Source organism: Laccaria bicolor, genomic scaffold (genome assembly GCF_000143565.1).
Source record: "Laccaria bicolor S238N-H82 LACBIscaffold_4 genomic scaffold, whole genome shotgun sequence".
Classification (NCBI taxonomy): domain Eukaryota; kingdom Fungi; phylum Basidiomycota; class Agaricomycetes; order Agaricales; family Hydnangiaceae; genus Laccaria; species Laccaria bicolor.
In genome coordinates this window covers 304,248-320,427 of record NW_001889875.1, presented here as the reverse complement: position 1 = coordinate 320,427, position 16,180 = coordinate 304,248, and the positions used below count along the sequence as shown (strand labels likewise).

Below are 16,180 nucleotides of genomic sequence, written 5' to 3'. Positions count from 1 at the left end.
CAACATTCAAAATGTCCTCACATGAAGAAGACGATTCAGCTTGAACACAGGCCTCCTTTGACATGTGTAAGAGATAGACCTTGAAATTTTGTAAGTGCCCGTCACCAACTCCTTCCTCCTGTTCAGTAATGGACAACATCATTAGGACACTGGACCAACAGACCTGTTTCTGTGCTCTGATGTGCTCATTTCACTGACTCTCCACTTTTACTTGCTCCAGTATCCACTTATTTGTTCTTGCATTTCATTTCCTCACTTACACTCAACTTGGACTCCTTGTAATTGCTCTGCCTTGAGCAGCCCTTCCGCCAGCCTACCAGCTCTCGTAACATCATGTTAATTATTTGTCACATTGCTGTATTAATTCAGAACATATTGTTATTGAACTTGAACTTTCCCTTGTTGGCATGTAAGGTCAGACTAACTAGCCTAGCCTTACATTGCTCAGCCAACCTACTGACCCTTATATTGTGTTGTATACCCATATCAAGTTGGTCTACATTATATTGTAAAAAATAATATTCAAACCATATATTCATGTCCCAAGTTGGCATGTTTCTACCGACCTGGGTGTAATTTGGTCATATCCCACCAACTTGGGCACAATCTTGTCATATTTTTGTCAGCTAGCAGGCAATACAAGGTGAGTAGGAATCTGACAAACCTTGTTGACCTTATGAATCTTACCTTGTCAGGTAAGGACTAGTAAGAAAGATGTTGTTTTGCTGATGACTACCCCTTGTGGGCAGCCACCCTTGCTTACAGGGTCCTCATCCAGATTTGGAGGGCACCCTCCCAATGTGGAAGGTAGCCATCATAGATAAGCAATAATATACATTGTATCTCATCCTATCTCATCTGTTGCTTCGAACAAGTTTGACCACTTAGTGCATCTGCCATCACCTAGCTTTCTCAAAACATCCAGCATGCCAGGTTTTCCAAAAGTGCGCAACACAGTGCTCCTCGATCCACCAGAAAGTCTGAGCTACTGGCTTGAAGATGGCACATCGCTTATCCGATTTCCAATCTTCTGTGATGTGGACAGCAACAAGGAGTGTGTACAGTACTAGTGTGATTTATGTGGCCACTTCATCACCTTGACCACTACTTGACATACATCATACTTGACAGGCCACCAGGGAAAGGTTTTATGCAAAAAAATGGCCATAAGGAGGACTCTTGCTTTGGTTAATGCAGAGGTGGCCAGGGCTCTCCAGGATGCTTTTATTTCAGCAACAGCTTCTAGATGGGCAAATAGGTGTGTCTTTTTCACCATTTCCAAGTACCAAATACTACTGACACTTGAGCAGCCTCAGCATGAGCCACTGAGTATCGTGATCACAAACACCTCACCCCCAATTGATGATCCACTACCACCATCATCTCCTCCTACATATTCCAATAGTAGATCACAATGTAGCTAGCCACTGATATACACTCAGTGTGATGAATCAGGAACCTTCTGCATTGGGAGGGTACTCTCCCAAATGCGTACGAGGACCCTGTAAGCAAGAGTGGCTCCCCACAAGGGGTAGTGGATGTCTCAAATTTCTCTGGCTGTAGCCCCTGGTGCAGGAGCTCATGATTCTAAGGGAGAATGCACCAAGTCATGTTCTGGATGACCTTTTCTAGGTAACAAACAGCCATCAAAGGTAGCCAGTAAAGGCATTGCCACATAGATGCAAATAGTTGCCTCCTTGTGCCCAAAACCTCAAATGGCACAGAATTTATCCTGTACAATGAAATTTAATGAAACATAAGCATCTTAGTACTTTACACATAGAACACAGCCCATTTTTTTCATTTTTCATCACAAGTGGATGGATGAACTTGGATGACATGTTTGAAGCTGCAGACAAACAGACACAAACTTCTCAAACATATTGGAAACAACAGAAATTGAGCAAGAAGAGGAAGGGAACACTACACAGACAATGTAATATATCTCAGGATAATTAATTTACAACTTGTGACTTCTACTTTTATCAGAAGTTGGCTAAAAGTTGACTTAGAGAAAGGAGAATCTCTGTCTTTGAAGACCAAAAACATAACTGATACATGCCAGCTATAGCCTACCACCATCCATTTCATAAGTGAAAGAATATTAGGACAGGCACTGTTAAATTTTGAGTGAAATAGCACACCTGAAAGTCTTGTTTCAGGTTCAAACCAGGGCTGCACGGATTGCATAGAAAGAGGTCTTGTTTGTGCCCCACATGTTCTGATCAGCATTTGAACTCCTCCTTCCCCAGCCATTTTGGCTGGAAAGCAACTTGGCAATGGCCCCACTCAGCATTACTCAGTGCTGATCAGCACTGAGCAGATCTGAGTGATGCTGAACAGGACTGAGTGTTACATGAGTATTACTAAATAAGTGCATGGTCAAAGATTGAACCCAAGCCTTGGCATGTGTCACACAGCTAAACAGTATCAACATTACCACTATGCCATGTAGCTGTTATAAAACATAAAACAATTGTTCAGTATATGTCGTCTTTGCATCTACCTTCCTAAAACAAGCTTTGGCCAATGCCAATGCTTGATTTGGCATCATCAACAAACCAAACACTCTTCTTCCTCAACCACCACCATCATCTGCAACACCCACCAACACCATGTCACTACTCTCACCTATAGCCACCATCACCCACTATGTTCCTCGACTGCCAACAATGACCACAACACACTGCAACACATCAACCAACGCCACATCACCAACCACCACAGCACGACCCTGTCAATGGGACAGCCCCACCATGTCAATGAACCACCACCTCAACGTACCACCACCACATCAATGGAAGACAACCACGTCAATGGACAACAACCACTGATACACATTGCACGGGGATGACCGTGAAAGTGTGAAATACGCAAACAAGGATCAAGTGCAGCAGGAAACCCTAAACACCTATACACTTATACATATACATATACATACATATACATACACACACATACACACACACATACACACATACACACATACACACACTATCACAATCTCAGTGAAAGAATTTGAGGACCTTTGGTATTAGGAAATACCACTTTTGTCTTCTTAGGTTACAGTGCTTCCAGAAAGTAATGAGAATCATGTTTTTTTTCTCTCATGATTTCCCAATTGGGAATTCTCCTCAGCTTCCTCAGATTTCAGGAAAATCATGTTATTGTACACAAAAAAAATCACATTTTGCATGCAAAGGAACTTCCTTTCCTTTCTGTCTGATAGATTCGTTGGGCGTCGCAGGGCGAGACAGCAACTGAGGGAGTGGGCTTTGCCGGGAACCACTTAGCTAAGCTTCACGCCATCCTGACCTTTCATTGGGCATAGATTATCACACCAACACATGGTGTAAAGCACAAAAACAAATATCTGTTGAGGATTACTGAATCTATTCAGGATGTTTCCTTTGCAGAATTTATTTTTTTGGAGTATTCAAATGATGTTCAGACACTTTTCATTGCCCAAGCCAAAAAGGGTAAGCCATGGGGGAAAAAAAACATGATTCTCATTACTTTCTGGAAGTGCTGTAAGTCTCAAGAGTTTTCATAATAAAACGGGTTTTTATTATAGGGTGTGGTTTAAAATAGTTTAACAGAACAAAGTATGTCTTTCAGGGAACCTGGTCTCGCAAATTCAAAGTTCTTGATCACAGTTTTCTTTATTGACACAAAACACCACTTCAATTGACTTTTATGACTCCTGTGAGTTTTTATTATGTCACTATGCTCCAAAACAAAGGGTATGGGGGGTGATTGCTTCCTTTTGACCTGCTCACGCACTCCTTATATACTCCAAAACCCCTATCTATGTTTTACACATGTTTTTCTACAGGTTTACTTCAGGCCAAATTACAAATATGAATTTTAAAGAGTGTATGGTATATTTTGTAGCCTATCTCTGGGGAACACTACAGATTTGTAGTGTTGCATCAGTCTTTGATGTGTATGCAGAGATAGCCAATGTAGCTATTCTTAGCTTAGCATGATTGTGCATGTTTCTTTTCTACAGCCTGGCTACCTATTTGACAGATGGTGTCATAATAATGATTAATGTTTTCTGATGTGATGATGTGCATGCATAGGCATCACCAATAGCCTTTGGCCTTTCATTGTTTCTGAGTTTTTAATTAAAATGCCCTTTCTTGGCTGTCTCTTCATTATGGAGGTCAGAAGACACTCCAAAGATGTTTTCAAATGTCTCTCTTAGTTTGTCAGGGGGTTCTCATTATATATCATATAATAGAATGTGTCTTTTTCCCATGTTTGTACTTTTGACTTTCAGATGCATCAGTCTTTGATGCATACACAGGAATCACTGTACATGACTTTCTGAATGGCCGCAAGCCATGCTATGCCTTCATACATCTACTGCATAGTCATAGTTTAGTTTCTTGATGGTCTGGACATGCCACTAGGTGTCCATGCCGTCTTTCTGTATTTCTTGTATAAGTTTGAGTTTCCACAATAAATCCATTATGTGTTTCTAAACCCTTGGTAGTAATGCAATTCTTCTCCCTGCATTGGGTGTTGACTCTAGAACCTCTTTGTGTTCTATTTCATGGTAGGTGAATCTTAGATAGGATACAAGTATGATGTCACAATGTGTACTGCTGCCAGTTCCAAAGCCTTTGTCCTACCTTCAGATTCCATGCATTTGCACTTTTAGTCAACTGAACCAGGTATGTTCATTGATTCTTTGTATCATTGCAATTGTATGTAGTGTATTCTTCAGAGATGACCTTTATAGGTAAAATCATTAAAATTGAATTTTATACAGGTGAAATGCTTTCATCCATATCACCACGTCAATGGACAAGGGCCATGTCAACAGACAGCCATGCCCATGGACAATGACATGCCCCTGATGATGGGAAAGCAAGGTGCCACATCGCTGTCAGCGACATGGCAACCAAATGATGAACATTGATGTCTTGTTCTTCGTTTAATGCAGGTGAGTGCCCCACTCACCCCACTCTCCTTCATTAACAACCACCATGACACAATGAGCACCCACAATGACAAGCACCCATGACAATGAGTACCCATTAACAAACACCATGACATGACATGACCACAACAAGCACCCATGACGTAGAGCACCCACCCTGTTGATGAACACCACAACATGATACAATGACATAGAGCACTGGAGAGGTGCTGAGTGACACAGAGAGTGCGTAGACATGAATGGATGTGGTGGTATTGACTGGAGAGCCTACAAACACGACGTGACATGTAGATGTGTATGTAATGACTCTCTGACACCTAAGTGAGACTCTGAACACCAGGGGGATGGAGTATGCATCTGCCAGGATGCACTACTCCAGCACCTGTGATGTCGAGTGCCCACCCCATTGACGAGCACCACAACATGATATACCTTATTCCTTGTGCCTCCCCCCCTTCCTTTTCCCTCCCCCCTTCCAGGCTATCCCTCCCCTCCCTTTTCCCTCCCTCCTTCTTTGTCCATGCTCCCTCCCCCTTCTTTGTCAATCCCCTATTGATTGTGCCTTCCCCTTCCTTTTCCCTTCTTTCTCTCTTCCTTTTCCCTTCCTTTTCCCTTCCTTTTCCCTTCCTTTTCCCTCCCCATTTCCTGGACCCCCCTTCCTTGCCCATCCCCTCTTCCTTTAGCATACACTGTATGTAGTAAACTATATTTTGTATTATAATTGAAATACATTGTAATTTGTTCTAATTGACTTGTGAATTTATAAGGAATTCTGAATATCAAGTTATCAGTATAAGGTTTGACTTCAATAAATACAGCTTAAGTCAACTGACCTCTAGCTTGGTGCTGATCAGAACTGCTCAGTTCTGATCAGTAATGCTGATGCTGATCAGTGCTGAACCATCCTGATTGTAGAACTCTGATTAGAACTGATCAGCACTGATCAGAGCATGTGGGGGAGGGTAAAGTACTGCATAGAAATGAGCCTGTGAAATCATCCATCTGGCATGCATCATCTATTTCTGACAGTAGTTTCCTAGTTTCCCCAATGCGTCCACTTTCTCCTCAGGTCCAGCAGCCACAGTTGATGACACATCTTTCATTTTTTGGAACCCTCTCGATTGACCTGGAACCTTTTCCTGGGGGAGTCAAAACACTTTTCTGAGAGGTAACATCAGTTACACACATTTCTTTCTTCTTGACCCTAACTTTCTGCTTCTTTTCAGCCCTGCCCTTTCCCTTCAAGCCACCATAGAAATTTTTCATCCTTGAAAGGGTGGCCTGTCACTTTAGAGGCATGTTGAAGCAGCAACAAATGAAAAAAAACGGGATGGAATCAAGCTGTCATGTATATTGATGCACCTCAGCACCATTTTTGGATCTCCTTCCCAGGGACATGTTTTTGTACTAAATATTTTATCTCACAATGTACATGCTTCCTTTCTACATGAAATGTTGGAGTTCATTTTTCAATACAGTGTAAGCTAAATATTTAAGAGCTGCTTCTACAAAACTGGAGCACATGAGGAAGGTGTCATGCTAATCATGTGATGTTAGCAGAGTATGGATGTCCCATACCTTACTAAGAAGATTACCATACAATGATGAGCTCATACAATTTCTTAGAAGCCCCAGATACCACATAAATGTCTGGGAAACATCAATTCAAGAGGAGGATGGTAGTAAGCGGAGAGAAAGAAGTCAGGGAACATGAAGTCAAACATTGGCATCTGAGTGGGAAATGACTTAGGAATTTCAAACATTGGAATGAGCCTGTAACAGATGTTGTACACAACTAAAGGTCTGCATTGATTGGACTATTGCATGATGTTTACTTGACAACCATATTTCTGTATCTCACACATTTTCTTACCTGGTATGTTTACATTCCTACATTGAATCATTAGATTTTAATCAGAGCTAACTCCACAGCACTGGCTCTATTCTCGACTGAGTTACCTAAATTGAGTATCTATGACTGGTATCTAAACACCCTTGGCCTTGCTGTTGACCTTGCTACTGGGTAAAACACAGATTCCAATGCTGCCCCATTCTCTACCAAAAGCTTTTCAATGGCCTTATGGCCCCCATTTGATGCTGCCCTCCGGGCATTTCCAAATTGTCCTCCTTGTGCATTTACATCTGCCCCCTTCTCTATCAACAACTTTGCAATTGCATCATAGCCTTTATATGATGCTGCATAAAGTGCATTCCCATACCTTCCTCCCTGTGCATTTACATCTGCCCCTTCCTCTATCAACAGCTTTGCAAGTTCCTCATAGCCATTCTTTGATGCCACCTGGAGTGCATTTTCATACTCTCCTCCCTGTGCATTTACATCTGCCCCCTTTTCTATCAACAGCTTTACAAGTTCCTCATGGCCTCCATTTGATGCAGCCTGAAGTGAACTTGCATATCTTCCTCCCTGTGCATTTACATCTGCCCCCTTCTCTATCAATAGCTTTGCAATTGCCTCATGGCCTTGATTTGATGCTGCATAGAGGGCATTGCCATATCTTCCCCCCTGGGCATTTATATCTGCACCCTTCTCTACTAGCAGCTTTGCAATGGCCTGGTGGCCTCCATTTGATGCTGCCTGAAGTGCATTTCCATACTCCCCCCCATGTGCATTTATATCTGCCCCCTTCTCTAATAATATCTTTGCAATGGCCTGATGGCCCTCATTTGATGCTGCATAAAGTGCATTTCCATAGTCTCCTCCCTGTGCATTTATATCTGCCCCCTTCTTTATCAACAGCTTTGCAATAGCCTTATGGCCCCCATTTGATGCTGCCTGGAGTGCATTTCTATACTCTCCTCCTTGTGCATTTATATCTGCACCCCTCTCTATCAAAAGCTTTGCAATGGCCTCATAGCCTCCATTTGATGCTGCCTGGAGTGCATTTCCATAATATCCTCCCTGTACATTTACATCTGCCCCCATCTTTATCAACAGCTTTGCAATTGCCTCATGGCCATTCTTTGATGCTGCATAAAGTGCATTTCCATATCTTCCCCCCTGTCCATTTACATGTGTCCCCTTCTCTATTAGCAGCTTTATAATGGCATCATGACCTTGATATGCTGCTGCTTGAAGTGCATTTCCATACTCTCCTCCCTGTGCATTTAAATCTGCTCCCTTCTCTATCAATAGCCTTACAATTGCCTCATGTCCTTGATATGCTGCTGCTTGAAGTGCATTTCCATAGTCTCCTCCCTGTGCATTTACATCTGCCTCCTTCTCTATCAGCAGCTCTGCAATCACCTTATTGCCCCCAAATGAGGCTGCCTGGAGTGCATTTCCATATCTTCCTCCCTGTGCATTTACATCTGCTCCCTTGTCTATGAGCAGCTTTGCAATAGCCTCATAGCCCCCATTTAATGCTGCCTGGAGTGCATTTCCATATTGGCCTCCTTGTGCATTTACATCTGCTCCCATTTCTAGCAAAGCATATGCTGCTTCAGTTAATCCAGCAATTGATGCATAATATAGTGGTTTTGCATTCTCAACCCTCTGTTTTCGCTGATTCCAATGATAATGGTAATCCCCATTATAAAGCTGGACCCAGTACACAAAAGCAGTATTTTCCTCTGTTAGAAGCTTCATCATCAATGCAAGTACTGACTGAGATTTAGTTTTGTTACCAGAATGTGCATGTATCATCCAATGTTCTGCAGCATACTTTGCAAGAGGGAAGGATACATCCACATTCCTATCAAGGGGCTCAGATGTATGGATTTGCAGGAGATAGACAAGACAGATCTGAGATATGACAGAGTGTGACAGGCTCTCATTAAAGCTGAAGTCTCTGACTTGCTTGATGACATGGTGTTTAATATACTCAGATATGAGATATTCTTTGACAGAAAAATGGGAAAGTTTGATAAAACCTATTTGATAGTCAGTCCTCATTTCAATCTGGTATTAATCTAAACCATACCCTCTGATTTCATAACAAAACTGGAACATATTTTCAAGACCTCTTTAATATCTTGAAATTCATTGTCTGATTTGTACTCTGGTCCATTCTCAGCAGAAAGATCAACTGCGGCAGTCATAGCCAGCTCTTCCAGTGTCAGTGGACGAACAGCAAAAGACAGCCACTGTAAAAATGTTTTGGCATATGGACAATCTTTTTTCTTGATTTCCAGCAATATTCGATCATATGTTTTATCCAAACCCTCAGGTAGATCATTTAGCTGTTTATTTAGATCACTCTTGGTCCGGCACTCTTTGAGCTCATTTAGCTGTAATGCAACCCAACGAAACCTAAAATTACATTCAGTAATCATCCTGTCAGTCAGATGTTAATGATAAACACACATTCCATCTGCTTTTCCCACCAATGTACACTTTATTTGCTCTTGAGCATCAGAATTCCATTTTTGCAAGCCAGAGTCATTCTGAAGCTGATAGTCAAGATAGGTGACAAGATCATGATTCTCCAATTCCTCAACCAAGTTAAGATAATGACAAGACTTGAACTTGTCCTCAATCTCCTGTTCTGGGCGACTAGTAACTATCAAGTGAAGCCCAAGATTCATATTGTTCTTCAATATAATAGTCTCAATCCAGTTAAGAAGCTTTTCTCTTTCAGTACATTCATCAAGAGCATCCAGAATAATGAATGTTGAACTGAAGCCAGCAACAATTCTCTGAAGAGTATCCTCCAGATCATCCAGATTTGGCTCACGATGGCCATCACCACAGCGAGCATATAAGTCCACTAAGACTTTAGGCACTCTACCCTTACATTTGAGAGACAATTGCCAGATGAGTGATCGCAGAAGTTGATCATGTAGCTGGAAATCCTTCTGTGAATCTCTCCCATCAAAAAAGAAATATGCAGTAGCAGAATTGAATCTTTGAAGAATATTGTGAATTATCACTGAGCTGTAAAAAGAAATTTTAATTCAATGTCATAAAAATGTTGGAATTCTCAACCTTAGAATGGTTTTCCCAGAACCAGCTGGGCAAACTGTCAATAAATATAAATTTACTAATTTTTACAGAAGACTTACATTTTCCTTTGATCCAGAGGAAGCCAGGCTGTTTGAGCCACCCAGAAAATATATGTCCATTGAGAAACCATTGACAAGTGTCTGGTTGACCCTTCAGAATTGCACGTGCATCATTGTAGTTAATAGACTCTTTAGGTGGAGAAAGCCACTTATAAATCTCCTTCCCTGTGATAAGAAAATTGAGTCAATTATACATTTGAAGTAAGAGCCTGCAATAGTACTCAGTTGTTCATCCCTAATCATCACAAGTGTGATTTGGATATTTGGGTCCACACCTACCACTACAAACAACATTAAGATGAATATGATGATTTTCTTACTACTTACCTTGATTGATGGTACCTATTAAAACATAGGTAAAAGCAATAAATGTGATGATTCAAATGCAACAAACCATAATTAGGGCCTGTGTTCACATTTTGAGCTGAAATGTTGTATGTAACAGCTTGAAGGTTTGTTGAAAACTCTGCATAGTCTGTCAGATTTAAGCAAGCCTGAAGTATATTTATCAGAGTACTGACCGGGAGGCATCACTTCTGCATTCACAGCAGAATGAATGGGTAGAGATGTAGGCCAGCCAGAACTTGAAGGATCTATACAGAGTTATCAGAAATGGAATATACAAATTTGGAGCAAACATGAACCAGTCAAGATAAGAGAAGAATGTTGCAACAAATTAACAGCTCCTTGCATGGAGCCTTCTACCTGATCAACTGTGAGATTAGAATTGATGTCAACATCAACTGTATGGCGAACAGATTGAGGGGTATCTCACAGGCAGCAGTCATTTCAGTCCCCATATTCAGAACAGGAGCAATTGGGGGAGAGGTAGGCAGGTGAGAACTCAGGACATCTACATCAGTGTTACAAATGATGAATGATAGAGGTTTGAGGTTGATGCAGACCAGGGGAGATAGGTAAAACTTGCTGGGTGCACTCAACCACTCCTTCCCCAAAGACTTCAACCGGATCACCTGTAAATTTGATATTCAATGTTCAGTTCGGGACAGAATATCTTACTGGTGACTGGCATGGCTATGTCCGCGGCACGGATGGTCAAAGATGGAGTTATCAAGATAGGCGGGTCAGAGCTGGGGCGGACTAAATCATTGCTAGCGATGTCCACCGATCGAGGCGCCGTCCTTGAGCGTGATCTTTTGATCGCTTTCTTCAGACTAGAAAACGGTTTGAGGAAAGGGTGATTGGTTGAGGTAGACATTGTAACACGACAAGATGGAAGTTAAGAGGAAGATGCGCAGGGCGTGGCGCCTCTTTGGGTGTGGCTATGCAAAACGACAACTCCGCTTTCCCAAGCCCTAAACATGTCATGCCTATGAGCGCTTGAGCCCTCCAACTTGCAAAATCGTTCTTGTTAAGTCGATGTTGTCTCTGTTCGGCCTTCGATGAGGGTACGGCTTTCAGTTTTGATGCACCCACAACTCCGCCCCGAATCCCCCCGGAGTTTCATGACAGTCGGCCAATGTTTCGTCTCTCGGTCGTTCAGCCACTGCCGACATTGCTTGGAGATCCTCATGCAATCAAAACAAAACCCGATGGCCGCTTTCGTCAGCATGTACCAATATAGAGAGCTATTGAGATTCAAAGGATGCGCGAAGAGTTGGTACATGGGCTTCATTGCGCAAGTAAGTGCATCAGCTCTGAGTGAGTTCCTCCTTCTATCAGATTTGCTCCCTTCTGTCCTAGCTCGCTTCCCCCTTCTGTGCTGCACCCAAATTCCCCCCCCCCTGCTGCTTTTGCTGCATATCCCCGTTAGTCTAATATTCTGATAATTCTGTGACAGTTCCCGTCCTCTCAACCTCGTTGACGAGCGCCATCTTCTAAAGCTTAGTACCGCAAACCACTGGTACGAAGGTTGAAATCTTCAAATTCGGATGTTTACTTAGTCCTTACCTGGTGCTTACGGTATAGACAGGATTAGAAATGACTCCAATTCCAACTTTGGACTCCCACCGGGCGACACCCTCGAAGCTACTGTGCATATGACGGAGGACCTCGTTGGCTCAAGTTGATCGTGAGTATTTCTTTCCTACAGGTTGACAACGTCTGCTATAAGCCGCCTTTCCATTGCAGACACGTGGCTGGCGTTACCGCGCCCAGCTCGACGACGCTAGTACACTCCCGAAAAGCTCCACACAATATGCTAGGTCACTGCCGCGCCCTGATTATAATCGCGAGCTTCAGTCGGAGAGCTGGAGAGTCGGGATAGCGGCCATCTTCCCTTTGGTAAGTTATCGACCTTGCGTTACTTATTCATTCCCCTTCCTCAATCTTTGGATTGCTTATCACCTCGCATATATTCGACCTTTTGCCTTGCTGACTGCCCTCATCCGCTACTCAGGACCTGGTCCCACAACATCAACGCAAGCCCCATTTCGATGATCGTACCGTCTTCCCTACGCCCCGTGGCCCGCAAGACTCGGCCACTTGGCCATATCTCCTTTGGTTAGTTATCGCCCTCGCGTTACTTATTCATTCGTTCCCTTCTCCCTTCCTCGACTTCTGAATTCCTTATCACCTCACATGTATTCGGTCGTTTAGCTCGCTAACTTCCCCCATCCGTTACTCAGGCGCTGATTTCACAACACCAACGCGAGCCCCACTTCGTACATAGGTCCACCATGGCCCGCACGACCCGGCCACTTTCATTCCTTCGTGCATCAACTCAAAAAGGAAATATCACCATGGTTTAATCCTTCTAATGCACTCACCTCCATAACGTGCCCGTTGAACCAACATCAACTCTTTGCCAGTGGCCGGCAGACCTCTCACATGCATCGATCGTCTGATCGGTTGCACGTAACCATATCGTTTTTCAGTCATTCTCCTCTGCCAAAGCTTCACCAGTGTCAAGAGCTTCTCAGTTACCCCATGTTCGACGCTCTATGTGTCGTTACATGCAATACCACCCAATCTCTGCCCGTAACACGAGCAATCGTTGTCTTTGGACCCAGCGTTCGCATCGCGTAGATTCCCCGTCGTGCGCATTCATTCGCAGCTCGTGGTCGCCATGGGCTGCCGCAACGTGACACATACAGTTGTACCCATCTTGTACGTTATTTGACGCGGCCGACGATGCTTACTGACACTTGCCTTCTTTTTCCATTGTTTCACAGCTTATATCAAACTCCTGAGGGCAAAGGCCTGGGGTGAGAAACACCAGACTCATTGGGGGGTCCTTGCCTCTTCTCGCGCGGACTACAACCTCGATGGAGGATGGGGGACATGGCTATTGCGCGGAGGTAAGTGATACTTGAGTTCTTCGGATGTGTTGGGTTAGTACTCAGAAAAATTGTGCATAGGTTTGTTTGGGATGCTCTGCTTTTGCTCCAGAGGAAGGAGAGTGAGCGTAACATCTGTAAAACCTAGATTTTGGTAGCGAGAACGCGATAGCAGTTGGCGGGTCAGTCGCAGCATGTTTTGCGCCCTTCCTACCAATATTTCTTCATTGAAAACAAAGAATTGAGATTGCTTACGATGGCTATTTTCTACATTAAGGATTACGTGCAACGGTGGTCTAGCATTACGATGCGTGAACAATTAATATTTGAACCACGATGGAGATAGCCTTCCATGCTATGCGTCAGAGAGTAACTCAATCCTACTGACTCTCGAGCGACACGAGCCTCCTTCAATGGTCCGTTCGCTTCGGTACTGTCACATACTTTCCACCCTCCATAAACTTGACAACCGCGCCATCTCTCCAGGGGATCTCCTTCATATTCGGGCACGTCTTTAATATCTCTTTAGCAAGTTCTGGCTCTATCTCCGAGCCCTTGGCTCCAGAAGGTGGCCATAGGCATATCCCATTGACCATCGTGAGGCGTGGCCAATTGGCAAGGAAGGGTAACCAGGAGGTGTGTGGGGTCGGGTTGTCATACTAGTGCATGTCAGTCAGTATGATGCTTAGAGTAGGAAGATGCGTACGTACAACGGATTTGATCAGATACGGAGGTGTCGATAGCGATTCCAAGTTTGGGGTTAGCTTTGCTAGCGCCTCGAGCTGGTCCACTTCTGTGAGGTTCCGAAGGGATAACGATTTTAGATTTCTCATCTCTCTCAGCCTAAAAGCGCGTTCCAGTCTGATGTTGTCATCTTCATATACGTTCGCCAGCGGAAGTTCGCTCCACGTGTCAAAATCAGCCACTGGGGACTCAATTTCAACCTCAGGCGCATCCCAATCACGCGGCTCAACACCCGTGAGCTCTGTAATCGTCGAGTAGTCGGGAACACCACACAGAATAGGACGGGCCAGTTTGGGGTGGACAGCGAGACGCGTAAGATTCGGCAGCGCGTCCTTTTTCAAGCCTGTCATATCCAATTCAAAGTTCTGTGTGGCCCTGTCGACAGAAATTGATAAATACGCAGCAAAAAATTGGAGTGTGGGGTGCCTATTCAAAAACTGCGTAATGACTTGTTTGCCAACAACCACATCGCCAAGTTGGAGGGAGGTTAGGCGGGGCCATGTGATCCCTGCAAGAATGGAGGAGATGTCAGTGAATGGGTCCCCTCCATAGATTATGTAGAAGCTGTGATCGTATATCTCCAGCGCTAGGAACTATATGAAGCAATTCAAAGTCGGCCATGATGGAAGAGCTTGTACAAGACCCCACCTCAAGATCTGGACATGAGTGCAGGAGTGCTTGCAGTCGATCAGTATTGATTCTAGGAGGAAAGTTGATGTCGGAAGAATTGTCCGAATCATCGTCTTCGGTGACGCCTTCCGCCTCGTTGAATGGTGTATAGTCTATCTTCAACTCCACATGTGTGAGGTTTTGAAGGGTATACATCTACCGGAATAGTTTTTGCATAGACCCAAAATGAAAATATAGGAACACGTACGGAGCTATCAAAGATAGACAAGGTATTTGCAAACATCGTTTGGTTTCGCCCAAGATCCGTGACTATCAGTTTCTTCACTTGGGTGCGGTCCCTCAACGCAGTCCATACGTCTTCGGAGTAAACTTGAGGTGGCACATCTCCAGATGGCACCAATCCAAACAACGGCAGCACCTCTTGTCCCACATTGATCAAAGGAACCTTACGATCCCAAGTAAAGCTCTCGAGATTGATGAGCACGCGTAGAGCCTGAATCAACAGCCTTTCAGATTCCTCCACGTCAGCTTCTGTCACTCTTCCTGAAGGCACCGTGCACCGTAAGCCATGGATAAGAACCCGTTCCATTTCCTTCTTATCCAACAGACCATGCGCATTTTCCCTTAAAATCACGAGCTCCCGCACCCGAGACGCCAATGCTGGGTTCTCCGCCAGGAACCTCCAAAGCGCATTGTTCCCCAAGTGCGTCCTGATAGAGCGATAGCGCAATTCTGGCATGCCAAGACGAAATAGATCACAGCTGGTAAGTGCCACTGCGAGGAGGTCGGCCGGAAAAGATATGAACGTCAGGAGGTGGGCGTAGACGTCCAGGTTCAACGCCGTGGTCATTGTCAAGCTCTCTGTCGCATCTTTCATGGTTCAAGTGGAGCGCCGTTTGAAGAGCTTTGGGGGTGATGAAAGGACCGTCCGGATCCATGAGTTGAGGTGGTTTATGACAAGATGGCCCTGACGACCAACTTCAAACAAGGTGCCAATTTGGTGCCAACTTGCGACCAGTCCCAGAAACAACAATTACTGGACTACTACATGTGACTGGACTACTAGACATGTGTACGGGGATCCGTAGAACTGAAGACACAAACAAGGTGCAATGTGGACGTAGGTATGTAGATTCTAAAGGCCAATCATTTCGGGGCCTTCGACGGTATTGGCACGGCGTTGCAAGTTATACCTGATCACTCCATCCAGCAACCATGTAAGTGCCATCCTTGTGAAGCTGCACGGCTCTCTGCAGCTCTTTCTGGCGACAAATCTGATTTACGTTGATCCGCATCGAGAACAAAAGGTGACCACTAGATCTGGGATTGGAGCGGGTGAAGACCCACAGGAAACCATCCAGACAAGGGATCGAAAGCAGCCAATCGCAGACTTCCACCTGGGCAACCGTTAACTACTCCCATAGCTTCGGAGACGGCCAACCAAACATAGGAGAAGTCGGGGAAATGGGACCCAAGTCGACAAGAGTCAGATAACTCCCGGTTGCGGGAGGTTGAGACGAAAAGGTTCGAAGTAGTCAAAAACGCTGATGAGGAAAGCAGTTGATCCTACAGTAACACACAACTCCAACTGCGA

The 16,180-nt window shown here is 44.2% G+C and overlaps 1 protein-coding gene across 1 annotated transcript; it reads right to left on the bottom strand.

The window, feature by feature from the left end:
- Positions 1 to 13,267: 13,267 nt before the first annotated feature.
- On the bottom strand, positions 13,268 to 15,436 carry LACBIDRAFT_323175 (uncharacterized protein; the record flags this gene model as incomplete). Its single annotated transcript, XM_001876356.1, has 6 exons — positions 13,268 to 13,422; positions 13,468 to 13,472; positions 13,657 to 13,871; positions 13,923 to 14,549; positions 14,605 to 14,781; positions 14,834 to 15,436. 6 exons carry the CDS (start codon positions 15,434 to 15,436, stop codon positions 13,268 to 13,270), a joined length of 1,782 nt encoding a protein of 593 aa, XP_001876391.1.
- Between the last annotated feature and the right edge of the window lie 744 nt (positions 15,437 to 16,180).